This window comes from Esox lucius, chromosome 5, assembly GCF_011004845.1.
Source record: "Esox lucius isolate fEsoLuc1 chromosome 5, fEsoLuc1.pri, whole genome shotgun sequence".
NCBI classification, from domain to species: Eukaryota; Metazoa; Chordata; class Actinopteri; order Esociformes; family Esocidae; genus Esox; species Esox lucius.
The window spans coordinates 16,777,161-16,802,049 of record NC_047573.1 but is presented as its reverse complement, the minus strand read 5'-3'; the positions used below and the strand labels follow the sequence as shown (position 1 = coordinate 16,802,049).

Below are 24,889 nucleotides of genomic sequence, written 5' to 3'. Positions count from 1 at the left end.
ATTCTTGAGTCAGTTGTAATCTAAGTCAGTGTTATAGAATATGACTTCAAGTCTTAGTTCACTGGGTGAACACCGGCTGGTGCAGTAAACATAGCCTAGCTAGCTGGATATTCTAGTCACAAAATACAACCAATAATACGGTAATGTTAAATCTTACTTGTGAAAAGTAATCCCCCGAGCCCTGCTTTCGATGGTCCGCCGATATGAGCAGGAGTATGCTCCACAGTGCTCTGGCATCGTTGCTTCTGCTGCTACGCAAATAGGAGTATGACCGGTCAAAGATGGCGGCCGTATTTCTCGCGCCCCAGCAGCCAATGCGGCGTCTACTCTTTATTATGTCTATGTGGGACACAAGCATTTCAGATGGTGATAGTAGCGTCATGCTGGCAACATTAGAGATTCCGTAGCAACAATAATACTTCCGGTTTTCGGATTTAGCCTTCAAAATAGAAGTCCGCGGTAAAACGAGATTTTAATAATATTAAATGTATCGATTTTGACATTTTCTTAGTGTATATTGTAAAAATGTATTGTAGGAAATGTTCAGGAGAGTGGATAGAATAAGTATATGGAAAAAAATCAAGGTGTGCTGTGTATTTGCAATTGTTGCTGCCATTTTACTCCACCCATCCTAGATCCTATTGGCCACAATGTAACTCAAAGGATATGAAATAAATATTGCCCTGTACAGAAAATACTATTCTATACGCTGCTGTGAATGTATTGTAGGAAATGTCAAGGAGAATCTATAGAGTGATTATATGCAAAAAAAATGAAGGGGCACTATGTATTTGCAATTGTTGCTGGCATTCTACTCCGCCCATCCCATTTTTTTTTTATAGGGCAATATGTATTTCATATACAGTCATTTGCATTGTGGGATGGGTGAATAGAATCGTTTTTTCTGTATGAGTCAATATGTATTTCATATCCATTGAGTTACATTGTGGAAAAACAGGGTGTGGAAATATTGTGTTGCTAGATGTAGCACATAATTCCCCATGATTAGACAGGTTTGTCTTACTCTACACATTCTCCTGAACATTTCCTACATTGCTTTCTCTGTGGAATATTCAATAGTTTATGAGCTATGAGGCAATATGTATTCCACATTCAGTTATTGGCATTGTCTGAATTCTGCCCTTGGAACATGTTTTAATACCCACTTTTTATCGCAATTACTCTTAAAGATGATCATATTTGAATTGTTGTCAATGTTTAGAGAGGTACATTTTCTTAAACAATTAATAAACTCAATTTATCTCAGTTTACGTTGGTCTTTTATTTAGAAAAATTCCTGATTTTCGTGACCCGGAAGTGTTTATTTAATGTTGCCCACAAGACGCTGATGTGATTTTGCCAATCTGCTGGCTGTTTTATTTTTAAAGAAATTGCAAAACGACGTTGACCGTGATAGCGTGTAGAGATGACAAAATCCAGGAATGAAGTGACAGGTCAAAATGTTACACCATTGGATATTTTTAGATAACTAGCCAGCCTTGGTTGCTAGCTAATAACAAAACGATTTAAAATTCGCCAAAATAATCTATTGAAAGTAAACTAATCCGCTATATATATATTAGATTGTGAACACGTGTGGTAATTTAGTAACGCTCTACTGGCATGACTATTCTAAATAACGGTACCTAGCTGGCAAAGCGGATAGCTAACGCTTAATTCGGGACACGGCTAATGTCAACAACTGTAACGCCACGGCGTACCCGGCCTTACACAACAACAGCAGCAATTTGACGACCGTTTTTTTTTTTGGCGGTTTCGAAATGCTAATTTGGGAATGGTGATTTACACAGAGAAAATCATTTAGAATTGATAACTTTAGCTAGTTAGTGATACCTAGCTGGCTAGGTGGTTCTCGTACTAGTAGTTCTGACAGTGACTTCAGTAGCCAGCTGTCAATATGCCTGGAATGGTAGTGTTTGGTCGGCGATGGGGAATCGCTAGCGACGATCTTGTCTTCCCCGGTTCCTTTGAGTTGTTCTTACGGGTTCTATGGTAAGTGATGTTGACATAAAGATACAATTTGTTCCATCAAAATAGTGTGACATTAATGGAGCTTGACTGAAATGGATGGCTGATGCGTGACTGTTTTATCATACTACCTGCCATACAGTAAATTACAGCGGCTAACATAGCTTTGACAGTACGTTATGCCGTAGAGCCCACACTTCAAGGTCACTATAGGGTCAACGTGTTATGTTATCTCCTTTTCGTATTTTTATTTTTCTGTAAAAGGAAGAGTAACACGTGATCTATGCTTTGCCCAGCTCACAACCACGCCCTGCTAAAAGTTCCTGCACTGACCCCTACTGGCATTGCACAAATGTTTTAATTCTCATAACTTCAACCCCTCTGAGTTTAGGTGGATAGGGACATTTGCTCTCTACACTCTCCATAAGGGGACGTTTGACTGTGCCGGTGGGAGTGTCCTACACAGCTACCTGGTGGTTCTTCTGGTTCTGCTGGCTTTAATAATCCTGTCTCTATGTGCCATTGTCTACATCAGCGCTCAAGGTAAAGCCACTTGCACTCCTGTGAAACAACAAGACAGGAATTCCCCTTTACTGTAGTATCCACAGGGTTTACCACACATAGTAATACAATCATAGTGCCGTAAAGAGGTGTAGTATAACAGCCGTAATATGACGCAAACAATTTGTTTTTGTCTTGGCCTTCCCAGGGACCATCACTAACCCGGGCCCGCGACGCTCCATCCCTGTGCTGGTGTATGTGCGGGCGATGCTGTACGTCCCTGAGCTGCTCTGGGCCATCCTAGGGGCCATCTGGGTGTCTGACGACAGCCGGGGCTGTGAACCTGCTGGGGTGGGGGCCGTGATAACTGCAGTTGTAGCCAGGTGAATGGAAATGTACTGTCCAAATCTTAATGTGGTATTTTGCAACATGGTATTAGGTCAAAAAGCCTACATTTCTCATGAACATACTGTAGTTTTAATGCTGCGCAACATTGTCTCATCTCCCTGGAAGTTGGATCCTGCTGGTGTCCACGGGTGTCGGGGTGTTGTTTGTGTTCGACCCGCTGGGCAGCCACCGGCCTGGGCCTCAGTCTCAGGAGCAGCTGGGGGTGAGGGACCTAGAAAGCAGTGACGGCTCCCAGCTCTTGTCCACCGCCCGTTCTGTGGCTGTCAGGGTGTGGGAGAGCAGGCTGAAGCTCCTCTGCTGCTGCTTGCCTCAAGATGAGAGCAATAGAGCTGCCTTCTCCAGCATTGCTCAGCTAGTCAGTGGATTCTTCTCGGTAAGTAAGGGCTTATAATCAGGTTGTTCGTGCACGTCTTGTCGTTCAGTGTGAAACTTCAGCAGTTTCTAACTGACCATGTTTTCATTGTGTGTGTGTGTGTGTGTGTGTGTGTGTGTGTGGTTTGGTAGGATACAGACCTGGTTCCTAGTGACATCGCTGCAGGTTTAGCTCTACTACACCAGGAGCAGGACAAGATGGAGCAGTGTAGAGACCCAGACGACGTCCTGTCTCACAGCCCCTCATCTCCCATTGTAAGGACAAGAATCACTCAACCACTGTCTCAATCGATCAGTTGCCTTTGAGTGTTTCTTAATCAGTTTAGTCAGTCTTTAAGTTTTTGCCAATCAACTGTGTGTGTCGAGTTCTCAGTTGCCTTCTTTCAGTCGGCTGCGTGTGTGTTTTCCGCAGGCAGAGGATCTTGAGGCAGAGCTGGAGAAGGCCGCCCACTGTATGCAGTTTGCTGTAGCTGCGTACGGCTGGCCCCTATATGTCTACTCCAACCCTCTCAGTGGAGCCTGCAAGCTCAGCAGGGACTGGTACGACTCTTACACTTCCAACTCTAACTGAAAGTGCTAATCTTTCTCGAGCCATAATGGGAAAGCCTTTTGACGTACCGAATGATCCACAGAATGACAATATTGCTCATTACCTATGTTATTTATTTTACATCGGTAATGTCCCACATATCTAAATGTCTTCATGCCCGTTTACTGTGTGTGTTTCAGCTGTAAGACGGAGACGGCTGAGTATGACATTGTTGGGGGAGACAGTATGGGGTGTCATTTTTCCTCCATGCTTCACAGCACCGGCCTACAGTACCGAGATTTCATTTACGTTAGCTTTCACAACCAGGTACTATTTACATTTGGGTAATTATGCTATTTATAGCACCTTAAAGTACCTGTATGTTTGTTCCTGAAAATATTGCTATATAAGACAAACACACAATATAGTAATTATTTTTACAACTTTTTTTAAAAGGGAAGGTTTCAGAATTTTTCGAAATACAGGCACAAGGACCAGCTTCAAAGTTGTCTATCTCTTGAGATCTTATTCCCCATATAATGTGCTACCATTAGCCAGTACTAAATTCCCTACTGACAGTTAATTCTGTGTATTCCAGATATATGAGATTCCGTTCTTTGTGGCTTTGGACCATAAGAGAGAGGCAGTACTGGTGGCTGTCAGAGGAACACTTTCACTCCGGGTGAGATTGCTCAATCACTCTCTACCACATATTGATCTGTCAATCCTTTATCTTACTCAATCATTAGTAATGTATATGGTATCACTTTACGTTAAGGGTAATTGATAAACACTTTATAAGGCTTTATTAGTAATGCAGCCCCAAATCTAAAGCGAGTGATAGAGATGCTTTTGAAATACTTTAAATATGTCTAAGTAACGTATTTCTTTATATACTTAGTTTAATATATTAAAAAGTGGTAATGGGCATGCAATTGGTAGACTTTCCAGCAGTACCTGATAAAAGAATAAACACAGGGTATTCAAAACAATATGTAAAAATGTGTGAAAACTAGGTTAATAACAGTTAAAAATGTGTGAAAACTAGGTTAGTAACAGTTAAAAATGTGTGAATAATAATTTCCTTCACTGAAGTATTGACCTTTTTTTGTGTAAATTCCTTACATTAAATGCCTCGTGTTTTCCAGACCATTACAATAAAGGATTGTTATGTATTCTTGTGTAGGACTTGTTGACTGACTTGTCTGCCAACTGTGAGAACCTGCCAGTAGAGGGAGTGTCAGGAACATGCTACGCTCACAAGGTTCGTTTGGATGAATTTCTACCAGAACTCCAGTTGTTTGCCAAGGCAACAAGTGTATGGATGTGAGGCGTGACCTTGTTTCTGTTCCACAGGGTATGTCTCAGGCTGCAGGGTACATCTATAAGAAGCTCATCAACGACGGCATTCTGAACCAGGCTTTCACCATTGCACCGGTGAGGTCCCTTGTTGGCTCTCTGTCCTGAAAAGGGACATAGCTCGACATAACCTTGAAAGCAACAATCGTGTGTTTCAGGAGTACAAGCTGGTCATCACCGGCCACAGTCTTGGAGCGGGGACAGCCTCTCTCCTGGCCATCTTGTTACGTAGCTCCTTCCCCACCCTGCGGTGTTATGCCTTCTCTCCACCAGGGGGTCTCATGAGGTAACAGTGTGTGTGGAAATAATGCATGTTTGGCGTTCCATCAGGTGTTGATTTAAGTTTGATTTATATACACAATATTAGATAGATTTTCCTCTGCTCGCTCTGCAGTAAAGCCCTGGCTGACTACTCCAGGGACTTTGTGGTGTCTGTGGTGCTCGGGAAGGACTTGGTACCAAGGTGAGGAGACCCTTTACACTATTGAGGAGAGTCCCCGTCTCCTCAGGTCATGGAGTCTGTGCTCCCATGTTTTTCTTCAAAGGAATACCTGAAACAAATTGTTCTGTCAATACATTTCAGTGTCTCACTCACTTAGACATTATTATAATGGAGCGCACAGGACCAGAATAGAGATGACGAAATTCCTGTTGCTCATGTGCATGTGTCACTGTGTGGCTGCAGTGGAAAGTCATAATTGGGAGTGTTAGCGTGAAAGTGCTACGGTGTAGTGGCTACTCCTGACAGAATGATGTAGAAGCTATATTTACCTCTTTCTCTCTGAGTTTATAGCTCAAGTGTTTACATTTACATATTCTACCAACTGAGCTATATGGGACATTAGGGTGTATTTTGTTTAAAGGGTTCATTGTTTTCTTCCCCTTCTTCACTCTCAGGTTGAGTTATCCCAACATGGAGGATTTGAAGAGGAGAATACTGAAAATGGTTTCTAATTGCAATAAGCCCAAGGTGAGGACATTATAATTATAATCCAACATTGAGTTTATTATGAATGAAACTGTGTGGAATCCTAACTTTGGAATGGGACCAAGAGGATTTTCTGATGCCCTCTCTTATTCTCTGTCAGTACCGCATCCTGCTCCAAGCCTGTTGGTATGAGATGTTTGGGGGAGATCCTGACGACTTCCCTACCGAGATGGACAACAGACGTGAGGAGCAGCTTAGCCAGCCACTCTTAGGGGAGGAGTCAATGTTGATTCGCGGCTCCTCATCCTATCAGAGCCTGGCCTCCGAGAACTCGCCTGTACACCTCGCTAACCTGCCACTGTTCTTGCCAGGACGCATACTACACATTACAGAGGATGGCCCGTCACGGAGGTGTGTATGACGAGCACAGAACGCACGGTCACTGTACATTACATACATGCCTGTCTTTTGTAATTGCCTAGCATTGTTAGGTATATTAAAATGTTCCTTCCTTTTCCCCTCCCATCTGTCCTCCCAGGTCCTGTTTTTCCCAGGCCCGTTACCGGGCGGAGTGGTCGAGTGAGACAGCGTTCCGGAGTATTCTCATCAGTCCCAGGATGGTTGCTGACCACATGCCTGACGCTGTACTGCGGTCACTTTGCAGTCTGACGCGAGACAGGCCCTTCAACCTCTGCCCCTCGTCGCTCAGCAACAGCCACCTCAATGTCATCTGAGTCACCCTGCCACAAACATGGACAGGATGAGCCTGACTATCTGTCGCCAGGCTGTGCCCATACTGTCCCTGGTCGTTCAGGACCAGTACACTGTCTGAAGTACCCCAGATGCTGATCCTGCTTTGTTCACACCTTATGAGCCCGGGGACTCCAAAGCCTAGATAAAGGGAGAAGACAAACAAGACTAATCAATATAAGAATGGTGCAGGACTTTATTCCTCCATAGAACTTTGTAATGGAGGTTGCAATTCTATTGTTTATATATATGCTGTATAGTCATCATTGTTGCCATTTCATTGGTTACTTCTATTTTGTTTTGTTATAGTCAACCATTGTGCTTTTGTGTATATAGTTAAATAGCATTGCAGTTTTGCTGTAATTCTAAAATTGTACATTCAGATTTTATTTTGATTCTGGTTTTCAGAGGACATTATTTGCATTGATTGTGTTTAACTGTGTTTTGTCTTTGTCCTGTGTTAAATGTCTGATATTTTGGAAAGTTGCTTGAGGTAGACGTCCTTGACCGCAGTTCTAGTATCAGAGGATCTTCCCACACTCCTAACCCTAATGATTAGGGTGAAGAACATTATCTGGCCCAGGAGCAGGGGTAAGGGAAAACCTCTACTTATTTGATCAGGGGGAATAGTGCCTTTGCATTGCAGAACAAGTCTCACCAATACTCCTGACGCTTGACCAGCGGTTTGTTTTACACTTTATATGCAGAACAATTAGTGCATGAAATTGTCATTGGCATGAAAATAGTAGCTTAATTTATTTCAGTTTCACAATACATTTGCTGTTATCATGCCATAGACCGATTACTTCAGGTAATTAAACTATGAGGGAAAGTAAAAATAAGAATATAGCGTTTCACCCTGAAACGTGAATTATTTATTGTGATGAAAAAAATCATCAGTACAAATAAAAAGGTCACCATTAATGTTTCTGTAGTCTGCTTCCTATATGTATTTTTTTTCTCTCTAGACTGCCTCTCTACCTGTTGAGCTAATGAAATATTACAGTGATGAGTCACCGTTAATAAAGTTGGTAATTTACAGGTACATTATGTTCCTGTTGAAATTTCCACAAAAAAAAAAGTTATGTTTTCCAATAGATGGAAAGGGATTACATTTTCTACCCCTCCATACCAACCAGCCCTGTAATAGCATGTGACGTCAGCGTGACGGACCAGTCAACAACACAGAAGCTCATCTGTTGGGAAGTCCGAGCACAAACTAAAAAGCGTAGCCAAGTCTAAATACTTTTCTATTGAGCTTCTTTTAGGTCAGCTGTCCATATGTGGAAGGAAACAGAACTTGTTGATGTAGTTTTTTTGTCTACTCTATAGCTAATGGTAGTAGCGCGGCAATCATTTTGGTGACACAACACACTACGCTAATATTACTGGGTCCTTCCTGCACTGTGAAATACAGCTAGGCGGTTTGCTGCTGCCAGGCTTTCCCAAGTAGCTAGCGTTTTCCTCGGCTAGCCCGCTAGCTAGAGAGAGGAGGGCACGAAAATGGAGTTGGACGATGGAGTTCTTTACCAGGACGACTCTGGTAGTTCAGCGATGATGTCCGAACGGGTGTCGGGATTGGCGAGTTCTATTTACCGGGAGTTTGAACGTTTGATCAGTCAATATGACGAGGACGTTGTGAAAGAACTCATGCCGCTCGTCGTGGCGGTTTTGGAGAACTTGGACGCGGTGTTCGCGGAGAACCAGGAGCACGAAGTCGAGTTGGAGCTCCTTAAAGAAGACAACGAACAACTTGTTACCCAGTATGAACGGGAGAAATCCCTGAGGAAGTCTGCAGAAGAGGTGGGTTTGAGTCCCCAACTGTTAAAAGAAAAAGGGCAAGACCTCGCAGACGCATTAAGAGGCTGGTGGGGGAATCTTTGCTGGCTACTGCTAGGCCACTCAAGTTAGCTTAGTTTGAGTGACTTCAAGCGCATATAATGTTCCGCAACAACCACACCGACTACCCAGTTCTGTAACTAGTTTCACAGAGTTACTTGCACCTGGCAGTAGATATTGTTTAGCTAGGATGAGTTAAAAACTAGCTTGCTATTTTTGTCCTGTTTTTAATTATACAAGCCATGTCCAAACGATCAGGGCAAATAGTTGATACAGTGACCAGATCCACAAACCGAGTGTATACAGGAGTGTATGCAGTAATAGCTATTCCAGTGCAAGTCAATGCAGAATGTCGAGAGAAGTATATAAGAACATATAACTAGTTACATCCATATATCAAAAGATCTCCACAGGATTACGATCGAAGAACTAAAAGAAAACGTAACAGCCCCAGTCTCTTGATTTGCTTTGGGTTTGCTTATACTGCATACCCTACTGGGATTTCCGTGTGGATAAAAAAAAGTTGTCGGGTCAATCTATGAAAACATTAAGATCTAGGAGAGGCTTGAAAATCACTGCCAATGTTTGAATTAGATTGCTTAACTGTTCCTGAAGGAATTTCGTATGTGTCTGGTTGGATAGGATGAAGATACAGACTACACGGTACACATAGCAGTGGTTCCCAATATATTCACCCGCCGAGAGTTTTCCACATTTTATGGTGTTACTTGAAAGCAAAATGGTTTTAATTGGGACGCTGATCAGCACAAAAAGTAAATGTAAAAAATCTACCAATAATTCTAAATTATTTACAAATTCAAATCAGATAAATATTGTTTGCGTAAGTATTTACCCACCTTAGTCAGTATTGGTTAGAGTCATTTTTGGCAGCAATTACTGCAAACTATTTTGATGAGTCTTTACCAGATTTGCAACAAACATACCCAAGTAGGACATTTCTTGTATCACACAACTTCCCCATTCTAAAGTTTGGTCGAACAACAACTACATTTCTTGATTATGATTGCATCCTTTATATATTGAGTTGAAACCACATGATTAACTGTTTGGCTATTTATGTTAGCATGTCTTTCTCCCAACGATCTTACCTCTGACCTGCTGAACTCTTTCTCTTGAGTATTCTGATTTAGGCATTTGAGGGAGCAAAACCAAGCAACTATACTAAGGGACATTTTTGCTGACACATTCATTTTAAGTCCAGGATAAAAATAACAATACTACCACCATACTCGACTCATGATATGGGGTCTATAATGTCTAGTGTATTGTTTGTTTTTCCACAGACCTAAAGGCTCCCACGCTATTTAAAGTCAGTCACAGTTTGCCAAAATGTTTCTGTTAAGACTCCTGAAGGAATGTTCTGTTGATAAATGGAGTCAAAAGTAATTATTTCGAAGACTTAGCTCCTGTTATGTCTAACAAAAACAGACACTGCATTCCATAGTCTATGGTCAAGCATTCAGTAGGTTTTGGGATGTTTTGTTGCCTCTGGTGTCCAGATCTGGAGACTTGCAATCTTTGAAGTGGCTAGTCTTTATGACTAGTATTTATATTCTCAGTTTATATTCTAAACTTTAATACGTTTCTGTAACATTTGGAAAAAAGTGTCCAAAAGCTTTGCTTCTTGTTACTATTGTCAGGGTCCAAATGTAACTTTTTTTTCTATTTTTCTATTGGCCCGGACTGTGTTTTTACTGGCTCGTAAAAACCCCATTATATTTGTATTTTACAGATCCATAGTATGTAAATATATCACCAGAATATAGATTTATACCACAGATTGGCATGTGATATGAGACATGACAGCTGATACAAGCAATTGCTGTTTACATAAATATGATGCAACGCATATTATTACTTTTAATAAATGCTTATCAAAATATTAGCTACTATAAATATCATTCTTTTCATGAAGGTGCTTGCTTATTTGATGTGACATAAAAGCATGAAAATAAAATTAGTTAATATATTTATGGTAACATAAGGCGCAATACAGTTGGTTTACTGGTTCCTTGTGTGTCACTGCTAGCAAGTGCTTAGGCAGGCGTAGTTAACTTGACACCTACTGTCAACAAGCCATGTCCATATGGTTTCTCTAAACGTATTCATGGACGTAGTCCGTGAATGGTTTCTCCCTCTTCACAACATGACAGGCGGTCATGATTCGTTTTTCAATTTGGCAATGCACCACCTCATTCATTCGGAGCAGGCAGACGTTCATTGGTGCAGCCGCAGGGTTATCAACAGCCTGTTTGGCCGCAATACACGGGATGTGCTGCAGCGAATTAAGAACAGGTTTTCGGTAGTGTTGCGTTCCCTTAATAAACTACCCTGCCTTATCGGCTTTCATCTGGAACGCGCCACATTAATGGAATTGTTTTTTGACCAATGCAACCTGTTCTTTCAACAACAAAAAAAGTATCGCATTCGCTTGGTCTAGTACAATGCCATATTTGGTTCCTGCTCTGGAATGCACTATGAACTATGATTGGTCAAAACGGGCGAGCCATCGAATATTATTGGTCAAAAGGTCGGCACCGGTACTGTACCACACCGAGGGGGGAGGAGAAGTGCCACAGATGCATTTTAATGCTTGAACAAGCGAAAATCGAAGCGGGAAGAGTGACAAAGATGACAAGCAAACGTTTTAATATGATACTATGAATTTAAATGGGGAAATTAGGCCCTGGCCTATACGGGCCAATGACTCTTTGACTCTTGGGCTGACGTTAGGTCTTACTGGCTCCGGGCCCGCAGGCCATTGTTAATGTTGAACCCTGATTGTGGGTGAAGATTAAACATTTCTGTACTTCAGTAATTTGCCTCATGGCTGGTTTTGTATGCAAATTTGTTAATTGCATGTCTGTTGTCCAAACTGGATACAAACTCCTCATGTATTAGTCATTATAAAAATGGAGCTCCACCCGAAAAGAATGATGCTGACCGTATAGCCTATTCCAAACCAGACAATCTAGAAAAAAGGGAAAACTAGATGTACATTCTTTCTATAGCTATTTCTCTGGTTGACTTGTTAAGGTCAGAATGACTGTAAGAGCTGTTTCCGGATAGGATTTGCCACTACCCAAATCAAATCTGGACTAGAACTCCACTTTCTGTATTTCCTACTACTTCAAAGTCGATCATATCAGACAGAGAAACTATTGCTCCCAAATCAGTCATACTTTCTCCCTGTCTCTGCCTTTAATCCGCTAGGCTGTCTGTGTGTGTTCTCTCTCCAAATTAGCGGGGTTCTATGTCTTCTTCTATATCACCATTCCTTATGTCCTCTTTGTGAGTTTTCAGTCTCTTTATTGCCGCATCAGCAAAGATTAATCTCTTTTCCAGGGGGATTCTTTTATTTTACTAGAACAAAGAAGAGCCGCAAAGATTTAACCTTGGTATGGAAAAAAGGGTTGTTAGGGTTCTTTGCTGAAATGAGGGTTGTTTCCATATGGATTAAAAGGATTCTTGAACAATTTGAGTTGGCATCTTTATAACATTTACCCATCAATCAATCAATCAAAATGTATTTATAAAGCGCTTTTTACAACAGCAGTTGTCACAAAGTGCTTTACAGAGACACCCGGCCTTAAACCCCAAGGAGCAAACAACAGTAGTGTTGAATTTCAGTGGCTAGGAAAAACTCCCTAAGAAGGTCGAATTTTAGGAAGAAACCTAGAGAGGACCCAGGCTCAGAGGGGTGACCAGTCCTCTTCTGGCTGTGCCGGGTGAGATATTAAGAGTCCAATTGGAATAATAAATACATTTCTCTTGGCTAAATCCAGAGTATATTTGATTTTAGACTAGGTCAGAAGTATGACCAGGTGGACAAGGACAGGAACAGCAACGGTCCCCCCAAACCAGGTAATCCGCAGGTGTGGACCAGGACCTCATCTCCTTCTAAAATTTAAAATTGGAGGAAACTGAGAAAAGTTAGTGGTACATCCCTCATGTCCCCCAGCACAATAAGCAGCGTAACACCTTGGAAACTGAGACGGTGTTACGTCTCAGTTTCCTCTCACATTCAGTTTGTCATGCTGTTAACTGCATTGCTTGCTACTTGCCACCTTACTTGAGAGGTCACGTACTACTAGAATTCGTTTTGATTGGACCAGTCATGATTAACCGACCAGGGTTGGGCCTGATCAATGTGTGTGTGTGTATCTGCCTCAAGTCATTTGCTTAGTACGGCTCAGTCCTGACCTCTCAGAGCTGCAATTAAGTAGAATGTAGAAGGACAAGCTCTAAGACTGGTTATAAAGGTTTGTAAGTAATTAATATACAGTCACAGAAAGTACTTCTTAAGTACTTTATTTGAACAGTTAGAAAATTCTTAACAAATTCTCACTGTATTGTATTCTTCACCATTGTTAGACTTAAGTGGTTTACATCGAGGTTGAAAACTGTCTGCTTAATGTGCTTTTCAGACAGGCTTATCCAACTGAATGGCATCAGTCATGTTGTCTATTAGGCACCAGGATCATCACATCTGCCTTTTCATTGCGGAGGAATGGAGAGGAAGAATGCAGAGAAGCTTTTCCTTGACGGTCTGTAACGTTACTCTACAGACAGGAAGAGAGCAGAGAAGCTTCCTTGACTGTTTGTAATGTTACACTACAGACAGGAAGAGAGGAGAGAAGCTTCCTTGACGGTCTGTAACGTTACACTACAGACAGGAAGAGAGGAGAGAAGCTTTTCCTTGACGGTCTGTAACGTTACTCTACAGACAGGAAGAGAGCAGAGAAGCTTCCTTGACTGTCTGTAATGTTACACTACAGACAGGAAGAGAGGAGAGAAGCTTCCTTGACGGTCTGTAACGTTTCACTACAGACAGGAAGAGAGGAGAGAAGCTTCCTTGACGGTCTGTAACGTTACACTACAGACAGGAAGAGAGGAGAGAAGCTTCCTTGACGGTCTGTAACGTTACACTACAGACAGGAAGAGAGGAGAGAAGCTTCCTTGACGGTCTGTAACGTTACACTACAGACAGGAAGAGAGGAGAGAAGCTTCCTTGACGGTCTGTAACGTTTCACTACAGACAGGAAGAGAGGAGAGAAGCTTCCTTGACGGTCTGTAACGTTACACTACAGACAGGAAGAGAGCAGAGAAACTTCCTAGATGGGCTGTAACGTTACACTACAGACAGGAAGAGAGCAGAGAAACTTCCTAGATGGGCTGTAACATTACACTACAGACAGGAAGAGAGCAGAGAAGCTTCCTAGATGGGCTGTAACATTACTCTACAGACAGGAAGAGAGCAGAGAAGCTTCCTAGATGGGCTGTAACATTACTCTACAGACAGGAAGAGAGCAGAGAAGCTTCCTAGATGGGCTGTAACATTACTCTACAGACAGGAAGAGAGCAGAGAAGCTTCCTAAATGGGCTGTAACGTTACACTACAGACAGGAAGAGAGGGGGGACACTTCCTAGATGGGCTGTGACTCTCAAGTACAGACAGGAGAAGGAAGAGGGTCGGGCCAAGTAGGAAATTCCTGGGAAAACGGTGCTTCCTGAGTTTCTCTCTCTGGCTAGGATACTACTCTGACACGTTCCCTCTGACATCAATGTCGAAGAGTACTTCTATTCATGCAAATTGCTATTCATTCTTTCAACAGTAGACTCTTGTGCCAGTTATCTGTTACCACAGCAGAAACCAGAAGCAACTTTAAAAGTGTGTTATTGTAACCAGGTTGGGTGCTGAAACGGGCTGCATCCGATTCCTGTTCCCATTCTGAATGAGTTAATTAGGATGTCAGACTCAGGCTGTAATCCAGCTGTGTGAGTCTATCACACTGCCTTCCTCCAGACTGGCCGTCAGCCCCTACCTTCTTGCTGTCAGTAGATGGAGCAGCACTGGCCACCTCATCTCTACTCAGCATCCCAGAGAGAGCTCACTGGAAACAGTCTGGCGACTCACGTTTTGGACTGCCCAGGTTGCTTAGGTCTCTGGAGGACTGCTTTTCTCAGGTTGAAAACACACTGTTTCAATTTGCCTTTGTTTCACAAGCCAGATATAGAGCCCATTGTATTACTTTAACCTGTTCTGCCATCCTCTGACAACAGGCTTTAATTAATTATCTCCCCCTGGCTATTATTTACTTCCTTCCAGTGAAAAAGCTTCCTGTTTCTGTTTTTTATTGAGTTATCTCGCAGAAAGGGCACATTCCTACTCAGTCTCACAGGTAGGCACAAATGTACATTAAATGCCTCCTCGCCTGTAAACAAGTGTGCACGCACAAACCCTGGAGATTTAAAACTCCAAATGCAACCCTAACTGACAACTTGAGGATCTAATCACAGATATGCTGTAGATCTGTGATAACTGATTTCGGCCGATCAAACGCTCGCCGGTTCTGGCGGAGCTACTTTGCTCTTCCAGCTGCCCAGTTATTCCCAGGCAGCTGACCAAATGAAGACGCACTTCAGTGTTCACTCAATGAAACTGTTGAGTGTGCGTGCGTGCGCGCGTGTGTGTGGACAAAGGGAGCACTATTTGTGGTCGGAGGGCGAAGGTAGGGGAGGAGTCAGATAGAGATTGGAGGAGCGTCTTTCCCTGGAGCACCATCATATGAACAGCCGACTATGGGTCATATGATGAGCAGCACAGAGGACTTGCGTGTCGGGGGGGGCGGGAACCTCCGGTCATGTTACTGCATTTCCACTTCTTGTGCTACTTCAGGTGAAATCCGTTGCCCTCTGTGACCAATGCGGTCGAACCTGAAGGGTTTGAGATTAAAACCCGCTGGGCACGGCATGTATGAAGGCATTGCTGAGAGGTCCCCCCTGCCCTTCCTGCCCCCATTCCAGGCCTCATGTGACCTAATGCTCTTATTAGATTTGCTGCTTTGCTTTGGGTTTACTATGAGGAAGTTGTGCCTTTGATGTCTTCCTAAAATTCAGGCTCTATCATTCCTGATGATGTTTTGCCCAGATGATGACTCGTTTCCTTTCGCTCATGCTAGTCCTTTCCTTACCATTTCAACCGGTTTTTGAATAAGTCTGCAGCCCAAACTCTCTTTTTTCTTCATTTTTTTGGTGATTTTTTCCCTATGGGTAAATGCAATAGGCGGATCACAAGCATTCTCGGTAAAGCCTTAGGCGTAGTGTACATCTGGTTTATTCCAGTCGCCCTCGACTGGCCGGGGATTCAGGTGGTTCTCTCCATTAGCAGATGACTGCTCAACAATGGGCCCTTCATCCACATAGAGCACCATGATCACAAGACTGAAGGCTGTTTTCAGGGGCTTTCAATTCAGCCCAGTGTTAGAACATCAGATTTCAGTCACTCTAGTGTCAGGTGTGTTTTTGCTGGGTTAGGGCGACAGCCTGCCTCCCTGCTCCAACCGGTCTGTTGACGCTCACAGCTTGGTTGTGCAGAAGCTGCTGGTTCAGGTCTCTGAAGGGCTATTCCGTTTCAGCTCAGCAAGCCATGACAGAATGTTCTGCTGTTTTCGATTGACATTCTTGCACCCTTATTCAGTTTAAATGAACTTAAAATATTCCACCGACATTGGCAAGTTCAATCTAAAGGATTGTCATAATATACAGACCAACACACATTGGAAATGTCAAAAACAATATTTTATTGTGTTCATACTTCTTCTGGAATCTGGAACCGCAAAACGGTGTTCAGGAGGTTATTCCACTATTTGTTTTGTAATGATATTTATTTATGAAAGCTCATTTTTGTACACACACTAATGGTGGTTCCAGCATCTCAGAAACGGCTGACCTCATCGGATTTTCACTACACTATAGATAAGTTACTGTACCGTTTAGAGAATGGGGCTATAAACTAGACAACATCCAGTGAGTGGCTGGTCTGGGTGAAAACACCTTGTTAATGAGAGAGGTCAGAGGGCAGTGGACAGATTGTTGTAAGCTGAAAGGCCACAAGCACTGATACAACCACTCTTGATGGCCGTGCTGTGCAGAAAGGCATCTCTGAACACAACATATTTCCCTCCATTTACTGTGCATTTCTTTGGAGCTAAATACTGCAAATGGTGTTAAGTGACTTTGTCTTATAGATGTTTACACAGTTATCAAAATGCAGAGGCTTTGCCTACACAAAACACAGATCTTATTTGAAGTATTTAAAAAAAACGAATTCACTATGGTAGAAATGAATGGTGAAACAATGCAGAGACAAGTTTTCGGTTTTGCTGTTCCGGGGATTATGATTCCTGATTTTTTTCAGGAATCATAATTGTATCAGTTCCTATCTAGGCTACATAACCATTTTCAGAATGTTGGAAGATGGCGGGGGTCAGTTCTCTTGTGCTTTTAGAAGTGGAATGACTTACTGTATGTTTCTAATAAGTGAAGAGCGAGGCCAATGCAGGGCTGCACTCTGCTGTGGGGTTGCTGATTAATGTGTGTTTCTTCCAATAGGTTGAGCCGAGGGGTTTGCAACTGCTGACAGACTTGTCATGTTGATGTCAGACCTGATACATGTAATTGTAGACACTAGCGTTCAGTGGAACTGCCTAACAGACACAAACTGTCAGACTGGTGTTTTTTTTTTTACCATTAATCTCAGTTCAAAAGTGAATAACTCTAGTGAATAACTTGTAGGACTGTGGGGACAAGAGGAATGTCACTTACACATGACACACTTTTGTTCTGTATGTTGGCTAATGAAGCTTATTGCCAGTTCACAAGTTAATGTCATTCCTCACGAGTACTGTATGTACACTCACCTAAAGGATTATTAGGAACACCTGTTGAATTTCTCATTAATGCAATTATCTAATCAACCAATCACATGGCAGTTGCTTCAATGCATTTAGGGGTGTGCTCCTGGTCAAGACAATCTCCTGAACTCCAAACTGAATGTCAGAATGGGAAAGAAAGGTGATTTAAGCAATCTTAAGCGTGGCATGGTTGTTAGTGCCAGACGGGCCGGTCTGAGTATTTCACAATCTGCTCAGTTACTGGGATTTTCACACACAACCATTTCTAGGGTTTACAAAGAATGGTGTGAAAAGGGAAAAACATCCAGTATGCGGCAGTCCTGTGGGCGAAAATGCCTTGTTGATGCTAGAGGTCAGAGGAGAATGGGCCGACTGATTCAAGCTGATAGAAGAGCAACTTTGACTGAAATAACCACTCGTTACAGCTGAGGTATGCAGCAAAGCATTTGTGAAGCCACAACACGCACAACCTTGAGGCGGATGGGCTGCAACAGCAGAAGACCCCACTGGGTACTACTCTTCTCCACTACAAATAGGAAAAAGAGGCTACAATTTGCACAAGCTCACCAAAATTGGACAGTTGAAGACTGGAAGAATGTTGCCTGGTCTGATGAGTCTCGATTTCTGTTGAGACATTCAGATGGTAGAGTCAGAATTTGGCATAAACAGAATGAGAACATGGATCCATCATGCCTTGTTACCACTGTGCAGGCTGGTGGTGGTGGTGTAATGGTGTGGGGGATGTTTTCGTGGCACACTTTAGGCCCCTTAGTGCCAATTGGGCATCGTTTAAATGCCATGGCCTACCTGAGCATTGTTTCTGACCATGTCCATTCCTTTATGACCACCATGTACCCATCCTCTGATGTCTACTTCCAGCAGGATAATGCACCATGTCACAAAGCTCGAATAATTTCTAATTGGTTTCTTGAACATGACAATGAGTTCACTGTACTGAAATGGCCCCCACAGTCACCAGATCTCAACCCAATAGAGCATCTTTGGGATGTGGTGGAACGGGAGCTTCGTGCCCTGGATGTGCATCCCACAAATCTCCATCAACTGCAAGATGCTATCCTATCAATATGGGCCAACATTTCTAGAGAATGCTTTCAGCGCCTTGTTGAATCAATGCCACGTAGAATTAAGGCAGTTCTGAAGGCGAAAGGGGGTCAAACACAGTATTAGTATGGTGTTCCTAATAATCCTTTAGGTGAGTGTATGTATGTACAAACCCGATTCCAAAAAAGTTGGGACACTGTAGAATTGTGAATAAAAACAGAATGCAATGATGTGGAAGTTTCAAATTTTCAATATTATATTTTAACATAGATGACATATCAAATGTTTAAACTGAGAAAATGTATCACTTTAAGGGAAAAATAAGTTGATTTTATATTTCAGTGGCATCAACACATCTCAAAAAAAGTTGGGACAAGGCCATGTTTACCACTGTGTGGCATCCCCTCTTCTTTTTATAACAGACTGCAAACGTCTGGGGACTAAGGAGAAAAGTTGCTCAAGTTTATGAGTAGGAATGTTGTCCCATTCTTGTCTAATACAGGCTTCTAGTTGCTCAACTGTCTTAGGCCTTCTTTATTGCACCTTCCTCTTTTTGATGCGCCAAATTGTTTCTATGGGTGAAAGATCTGGACTGCAGGCTGGCCATTTCAGTACCCGGATCCTCCTTCTATGCAGCCATGACATTGTAATTGATGCAGTATGTGGTCTGGCATTTTCATGTTGGAAAATGCAAGGTCTTCCCTGAAAGAGACGACGTCTGGATGGGAGCATATGTTGTTCTAGAACTTGGATATATCTGTCAGCATTGATGGTGCCTTTCCAGATGTGTAGGCTGCCCATGCCACACACACTCATGCAACCCCATACCATCAGAGATGCAGGCTTCTGAACTGAGCGCTGATAACAACTTGGGTTGTCCTTGATGACATGGCGTCCCAGTTTTCCAAAATGAACTTCAAATTTGTATTTGTCTGACCACAGAACACTTTTCCGCTTTGCCACAGTCCATTTTAAATGATCCTTGGCCCAGAGAAAACGCCTGCGCTTCTGGATCCTGTTTAGATACGGCTTCTTTTTTGACCTATAGAGTTTTAGCCGGCAACGGCGAATGGCACGGTGGATTTTGTTCACCGACTATGTTTTCTGGAAGTATTCCTGAGCCCATGTTGTGATTTCCATTACAGATCACGGGCATCCAGTATGGTTTTCTGTCTTTGACCCTTACACACAGAGATTGTTCCAGATTCTCTGAATCTTTGGATGATATTATGCACTGTAGATGATGATAACTTCAAACTCTTTGCAATTTTTCTCTGAGAAACTCCTTTCTGATATTGCTCCACTATTTTTCGCCGCAGCATTGGGGGAATTGGTAATCCTCTGCCCATCTTGACTTTTGAGAGACACTGCCACTCTGAGGGGCTCTTTTTATACCAAATCATGTTGCCAATTGACATGATAAATTGCAAATTGGTCCTCCGGCTGTTCCTTATCTGTACATTTAACTATTCCGGCCTCTTATGCTACCTGTCCCAACTTTTTTGGAATTTGTAGCTCTCATGGAATCCGAAATGAGCCAATATTTGGCATGCCATTACAAAATGTGTCACTTTCAACATTCGATATGTTATCTATATTCTATTGTGAATTAAATATACGTTCATGAGATTTGTAAATTATGCCATTCTTTTTTTACTCACAATTTGTACAGTGTCCCAAATATTTTGGAATCGGATGTGTATGTATGTAGGTATGTATGTATGTATGTATGTATGTATGCCATTATTATACAGTGTTTTAATCTATTTCTGCCTCTGTGTCTCTGCGCCACTCTGCGCCTCTGTCTCTCCTCCTATCTTTGTCTCCGTATCTCTGTCTCTCTCCTTTTCTGTCACTCTCTGTAGAGATACATCGTTTTTGAGGACAGTCAGGAGACCGAGAAGAAGGACCTTCAGAATCGACTTGTCCTGATGGAGTCACATGCACGTCAAATAGAGCTCAAGACCAGGAACTACTCAGACCAGAGTGAGTCTTACACATGCTTACACAAACAATGAGTATACATTAGTGGGTTTCAGGCCTTAGCTGTGAAGCCGTAACTGGATGGTGGAAAGAAGAAGGGCTTGGGAAATGTGGTCTGGTATGACAGTGCTATTGTCCTGTATGGTATCCTCAGGCCAAAGAAACAAAGCACATGATGTCTGTATGACTGAGTGTGGTTTTATACAGTGTCTTGCAAAGTATTCAAACCCCTGATCTATTCTCTCATTTGACTGAAATACAGTACATCAAAATGTTTTTCTGTTAGATATTTTAACAGAAATCAAAATCAAACTTCAGTATTCATGGAGATATCGTTTTTGATGTTGGATGATGCATGATATTTTATAAGAAAAACGTGTTGAGTCTTGAACTTGTTGAGTTGGTGCGTTAGCAGGATTCTCATTGAGTTAAATTAGCCATGTTTTGGGGAAGTAGGGATGCCTGCCAGTTGAACCTGACTGAGCACGCCCACACATAAACACACACACACACACACACACCCTGCCTGACTTAATATTCACCAGCACTCACAGCCGGGTCCACAGTCCTTGTTCTGTCAAATTCTGTTTTATCACTTATCACCATTTAAAAATATATATAAAATATGTCACTTTAACGGCCTCTTACTCACAGTAAACTAGATAGGGAGAGTCAGAGTGGTTACGATCATCTGTTGACTCATGTGGAAACACTCATGATGCCAACAAGGTTAGCTCATAGTCCAGGCTGTGTAGAAAGTTTGTGTCTGTGTGGAGCGACACTCCAAGTCCTAAACATCCACAACCCAGTACTTTCATTTCCCAGTACACACCCACCACAAAGCAGGTGGTTTCCTCCAGGGTTATTTCTGTCTATTCCTTAGTCAGTTCCTTCTTGTCTATTGGTATTCAGTAGTCATGGTAACCGATGCATTTAGAAATCCCATTTCCAGCTGAGTGAAGTCCTAGGCATTCACCAAACCACCACTGAGGTCTGGGTTTGAAGCTTTAGCTAACATTACTTTTTTTCTATTGCTCTGAAGCCAATCCCAGTCAGCAGTGGCGTATTCCCCTTAAATACAGAGATAAAAACACAGTGACAGCAGTCAACATATAGCCTTTAGGGAGGGAGTATGTGAGAACTTTGCAGGTTTGTCTACTGTGTTGCCATTGAAAGTGAGCAGATGGTAGGCCTGGGTTAGTGTCTCAGGCCTGCACACTCTGCCTTTGTGAGATGGCATTGTTAATCTGGGCAGTCATCTGAGCACAGGCAACATTGCCAGGGTGTTTTCAATATAAACAGCCCGTACCAGCCAAGTTGAAATGACAGTGGAAGGAGTAACAGAGCTCAGAGGCTATGTGCATTTCTGACATAGTGGAGTTAATTCTAATGTCTGCTTACTTTTTCATTTTACATTGACATGCATTGTCTTCTAGCAGACTGTTCCTGTCTGTGGCAGTTTTGGTCCATTTATGACATGATTGGCATATAGTGTCTATACTTCACTTTTCTTTCTTGGGCATTTTAATGCTTTATTTGTCTGTTTGAACAGGTGGTGACTTCTTGCTTAAAGAGCAGTGGGCCAGATTCAAACCCATGCTTCAGCAGTACATCTGTACTGGAGTCATTGGCTTATACCACTAAAGCTAACCTTTAGATGGATTCGGAAGCACTTGTGCATCAAGTAGCAAAACCCAAGTGTTTAATGTGAAAAGAATGGGATACAGTTAGTGATGGCCATTCAAAGCTTCATTACCGTTCTTCTGGCAGCAGGATATTATGCTAGCAGTGCTAACTCAGATTTTCTTTTGCAAAATAAAAGCCATCATTGAAATATATGTTGATATAGTTAACAATCTAGTCTGTACATTATATGTTTAATGTCCGGTCCAATGTTATTCTAGTCTGTTTTTTTTCACAGACTAGATTAACTATATTGCCTTATACATTTCAATGATGGCTTTTATTGTGATAAAGCAAATCTGAGTGCTACCAGCATAAAATCCTGCTACAAAAATAATGCTAATTAAAGCCTTGAATGGCCATCATTTCTAACAAACATTTAAAAAGCTGCCTGGTGGGCAACAAAAGTGCAAGTTATTTTAAGTGAGAGTTTTGGGTGTGTGTGGTGACTGGTACAATTTTTATTGTATGCAAAGGCTTAGGACTACTTAAGTTTGCCTTTCGGAAGCATTAACTTAGGTCAGGATTATTGCTACCCAGAAATGTGTCTGTATGGGTGTTGCAGCCAGCCAGTGGATTTGACTAGTTATATAATGCCACCTGGTGGTTATATGCTGCTACTACAACAGACACCAGTTCATCACAGTAATTTGCTTCTCATTTGGGTACATATTACAGATGTCTGCTTACAGATATTATGTTGTTTTTGACTTGTACACCCCAGTCTTGTCTTTATATACTCTCTTCCATATTTTCCTATTGACCATGTAGTTAAGTTTTGACTGAAATCACACGGTTCTTTCTTCCAGTCGGCAGATTGGAAGAACGAGAAGCTGAGCTGAAGAAAGAATACAATGCCCTCCATCAGAGACACACAGAGGTATGGGGAACAGGGGGAGTGTTATTGGTTGTGTTATGGTAAATATTTCATAAATCCCTCATGCCTACAGTTGACATTTCACATTGGGGTGATAAACTGGACTCCCAACCTGAGTAGAGCTGATCATTTCATGAATACAGTCTGTATCTGGTTATTGAGGTGATAAACAGGGTGCCCCATCTTTTACTGGATAGAATTAAGCTATTCTGGTGTTGAACAGTTGACATTTGTTTTAATGGTTGTAGAATGCCATCCCAAAAGGTATCCTGGAATAGATTATACAGTACTTATTTTTAATATTCCCTTTTAAGCCAGTTTTAGGACTGTTACTTTAATCCCACGCTACTAGTCAAACTGACTCCAGTTTCAGTATTTGCAAATTATTGACCCCAGAGGTGAGACTGTTAACAGAGGTGAGACTGAGAACTGAGCAGTGAGGAATGGAGAATGAAATGCGGAAGGTGATGGGGATGGAGAAGTGGACGAGAAAGAGGCACTTAGAACTAGGTCACCTGAAGGAGGTTGCAGCGTGAGCTGCTTCAATATTTAGCATCTTGTCATGAGGCTGCAGCTCAGGCTGTTGTCTAGAGCTGGGACCAGACAAAACAAACCCACTGGTAAAGCAGTGGGAAAGACGCCACAGAGATATACCACCCTGGCCTGCATGGACAGCAGCACATCCTCAGAGGGATGGAAATGAGATTTGACAGACCCACACACAGACAGCGACAGACCCACTCACAGACAGCTGAATATCCTACGTGTTAGAAGGCTGCCTGCTGCCATGTACTTTAACACAAAGACACAAGCAGCAGGCGTCAGTGCCACGTTCATGGTTACATTTATGTAGTCCATGGCGACACAATAACCCCCCTGTTCCCTGTGTGGTATTTCCCACACAGATGATCCACAGCTACATGGAGCACTTGGAACGTACCAAACACCAGCAGCACACAGGGGTGCTGGAAGCGCCCTCAGACACAAGCACAAACAGATTACGGTAAGACCACACACGCACACAACTGCCAAACCTCCCGTCCCAAGGCCACTGTGTTCAGCAATCGGGACACGACCTGTACGTCCTGAGTGCTCTGCTGGCTCGTGGCCAGGTCTGTGTGTCGGTGTATGTCTGATGTCTGCGTGAAACATGACCATCCACCGGCGAAATAAGCGATGTGAAGTGGTTCAGCGCTGCAGACGCCACTCCCACGCTCTCTACTCTCCACAGGCCCACTTTAAATGTAGGTCAGGAAAGCTGACGGAGACGAGATCGACTATGGGAGTTGTAGCAATACGGTTAAGCGGTTAGTGTAGGGGCAGTAAACTGAAAGATCGCTGGTTCGAATCCCTGTTCTGACGAGGCGGTGTTATGTTCTTGGCCCCTTAAGCCGAGCGCTCAACCCTAAATGACAATGTCAATGTAAAATGAGTGTGACTGGGAGAAGACGTGGGGAGAAATGGAGGGAAGGATGGGCGAAGAGGCTGGAATGGGAGGAAGGATGGGCGAAGAGGCTGGAATGGGAGGAAGGATGGGCGAAGAGGCTGGAATGGGAGGAAGGATGGGCGAAGAGGCTGGAATGGGAGGAAGGATGGGCGCAGAGGCTGGAATGGGAGGGAAGGATGGGCGAAGAGGCTGGAATGGGAGGATGGATGGGCGAAGAGGGTGGAATGGGAGGAAGGATGGGCGAAGAGGCTGGAATGGGAGGATGGATGGGCGAAGAGGGTGGAAAGGGAGGAAGGAGGAGGCGGGTGGTATTTGAGGTGATGTGTTAATGAGGCCAGAGTTGGATAAGAGATTGAGCTGGGATTGGAAAATCTGCTAGTAAAATCTGCTGGATGTAAACCAGGCCAAAAGGTTGGCAATTGACAGTCAGATACAGTAATCCCAA

At 42.8% G+C, this 24,889-nt stretch overlaps 2 protein-coding genes across 8 annotated transcripts in view; both read left to right on the top strand.

Moving 5' to 3' along the window:
• Positions 1-1,319: 1,319 nt before the first annotated feature.
• daglb (diacylglycerol lipase, beta) lies at positions 1,320-7,765 on the top strand. The gene is made up of 15 exons (XM_010895469.4): positions 1,320-2,013; positions 2,381-2,532; positions 2,699-2,873; positions 3,004-3,271; positions 3,403-3,525; positions 3,683-3,810; positions 4,000-4,126; positions 4,398-4,481; positions 4,986-5,063; positions 5,156-5,236; positions 5,317-5,444; positions 5,553-5,621; positions 6,056-6,128; positions 6,247-6,497; positions 6,625-7,765. Exons 1-15 carry the CDS (start codon positions 1,919-1,921, stop codon positions 6,818-6,820), a joined length of 2,028 nt encoding a protein of 675 aa, XP_010893771.1. The 5' UTR covers positions 1,320-1,918; the 3' UTR covers positions 6,821-7,765.
• Positions 7,766-7,988: 223 nt separating this feature from the next.
• The window catches only part of spag9b (sperm associated antigen 9b), a 39,332-nt gene continuing 22,431 nt past the window's right edge, over positions 7,989-24,889 (top strand). For 4 of the 7 annotated variants that reach the window (XM_020046546.3, XM_010895461.5, XM_020046547.2 and 1 more), the window contains exons 1-4: positions 7,989-8,639; positions 20,320-20,440; positions 22,930-23,000; positions 23,903-24,000. In XM_020046546.3, coding sequence (XP_019902105.1) covers positions 8,340-8,639; positions 20,320-20,440; positions 22,930-23,000; positions 23,903-24,000 — 590 coding nt within the window. In that variant the 5' untranslated portion in view covers positions 7,989-8,339. The remainder of the gene's footprint in view (positions 8,640-20,319; positions 20,441-22,929; positions 23,001-23,902; positions 24,001-24,889) is intronic. The other 3 variants (XM_010895464.5, XM_010895462.5, XM_010895460.5) reach the window with 1 other exon arrangement.

Bases quoted from the DNA above. Each gene is read 5' to 3' on its own strand.
- daglb (XM_010895469.4), top strand. From the start codon at position 1,919: ATGCCTGGAATGGTAGTGTTTGGTCGGCGATGGGGAATCGCTAGCGAC. The intron at 3,526-3,682 runs GTAAGGACAAGA...TGTTTTCCGCAG, and splicing joins ACAGCCCCTCATCTCCCATT to GCAGAGGATCTTGAGGCAGA. The intron at 5,237-5,316 runs GTGAGGTCCCTT...CGTGTGTTTCAG, and splicing joins AGGCTTTCACCATTGCACCG to GAGTACAAGCTGGTCATCAC.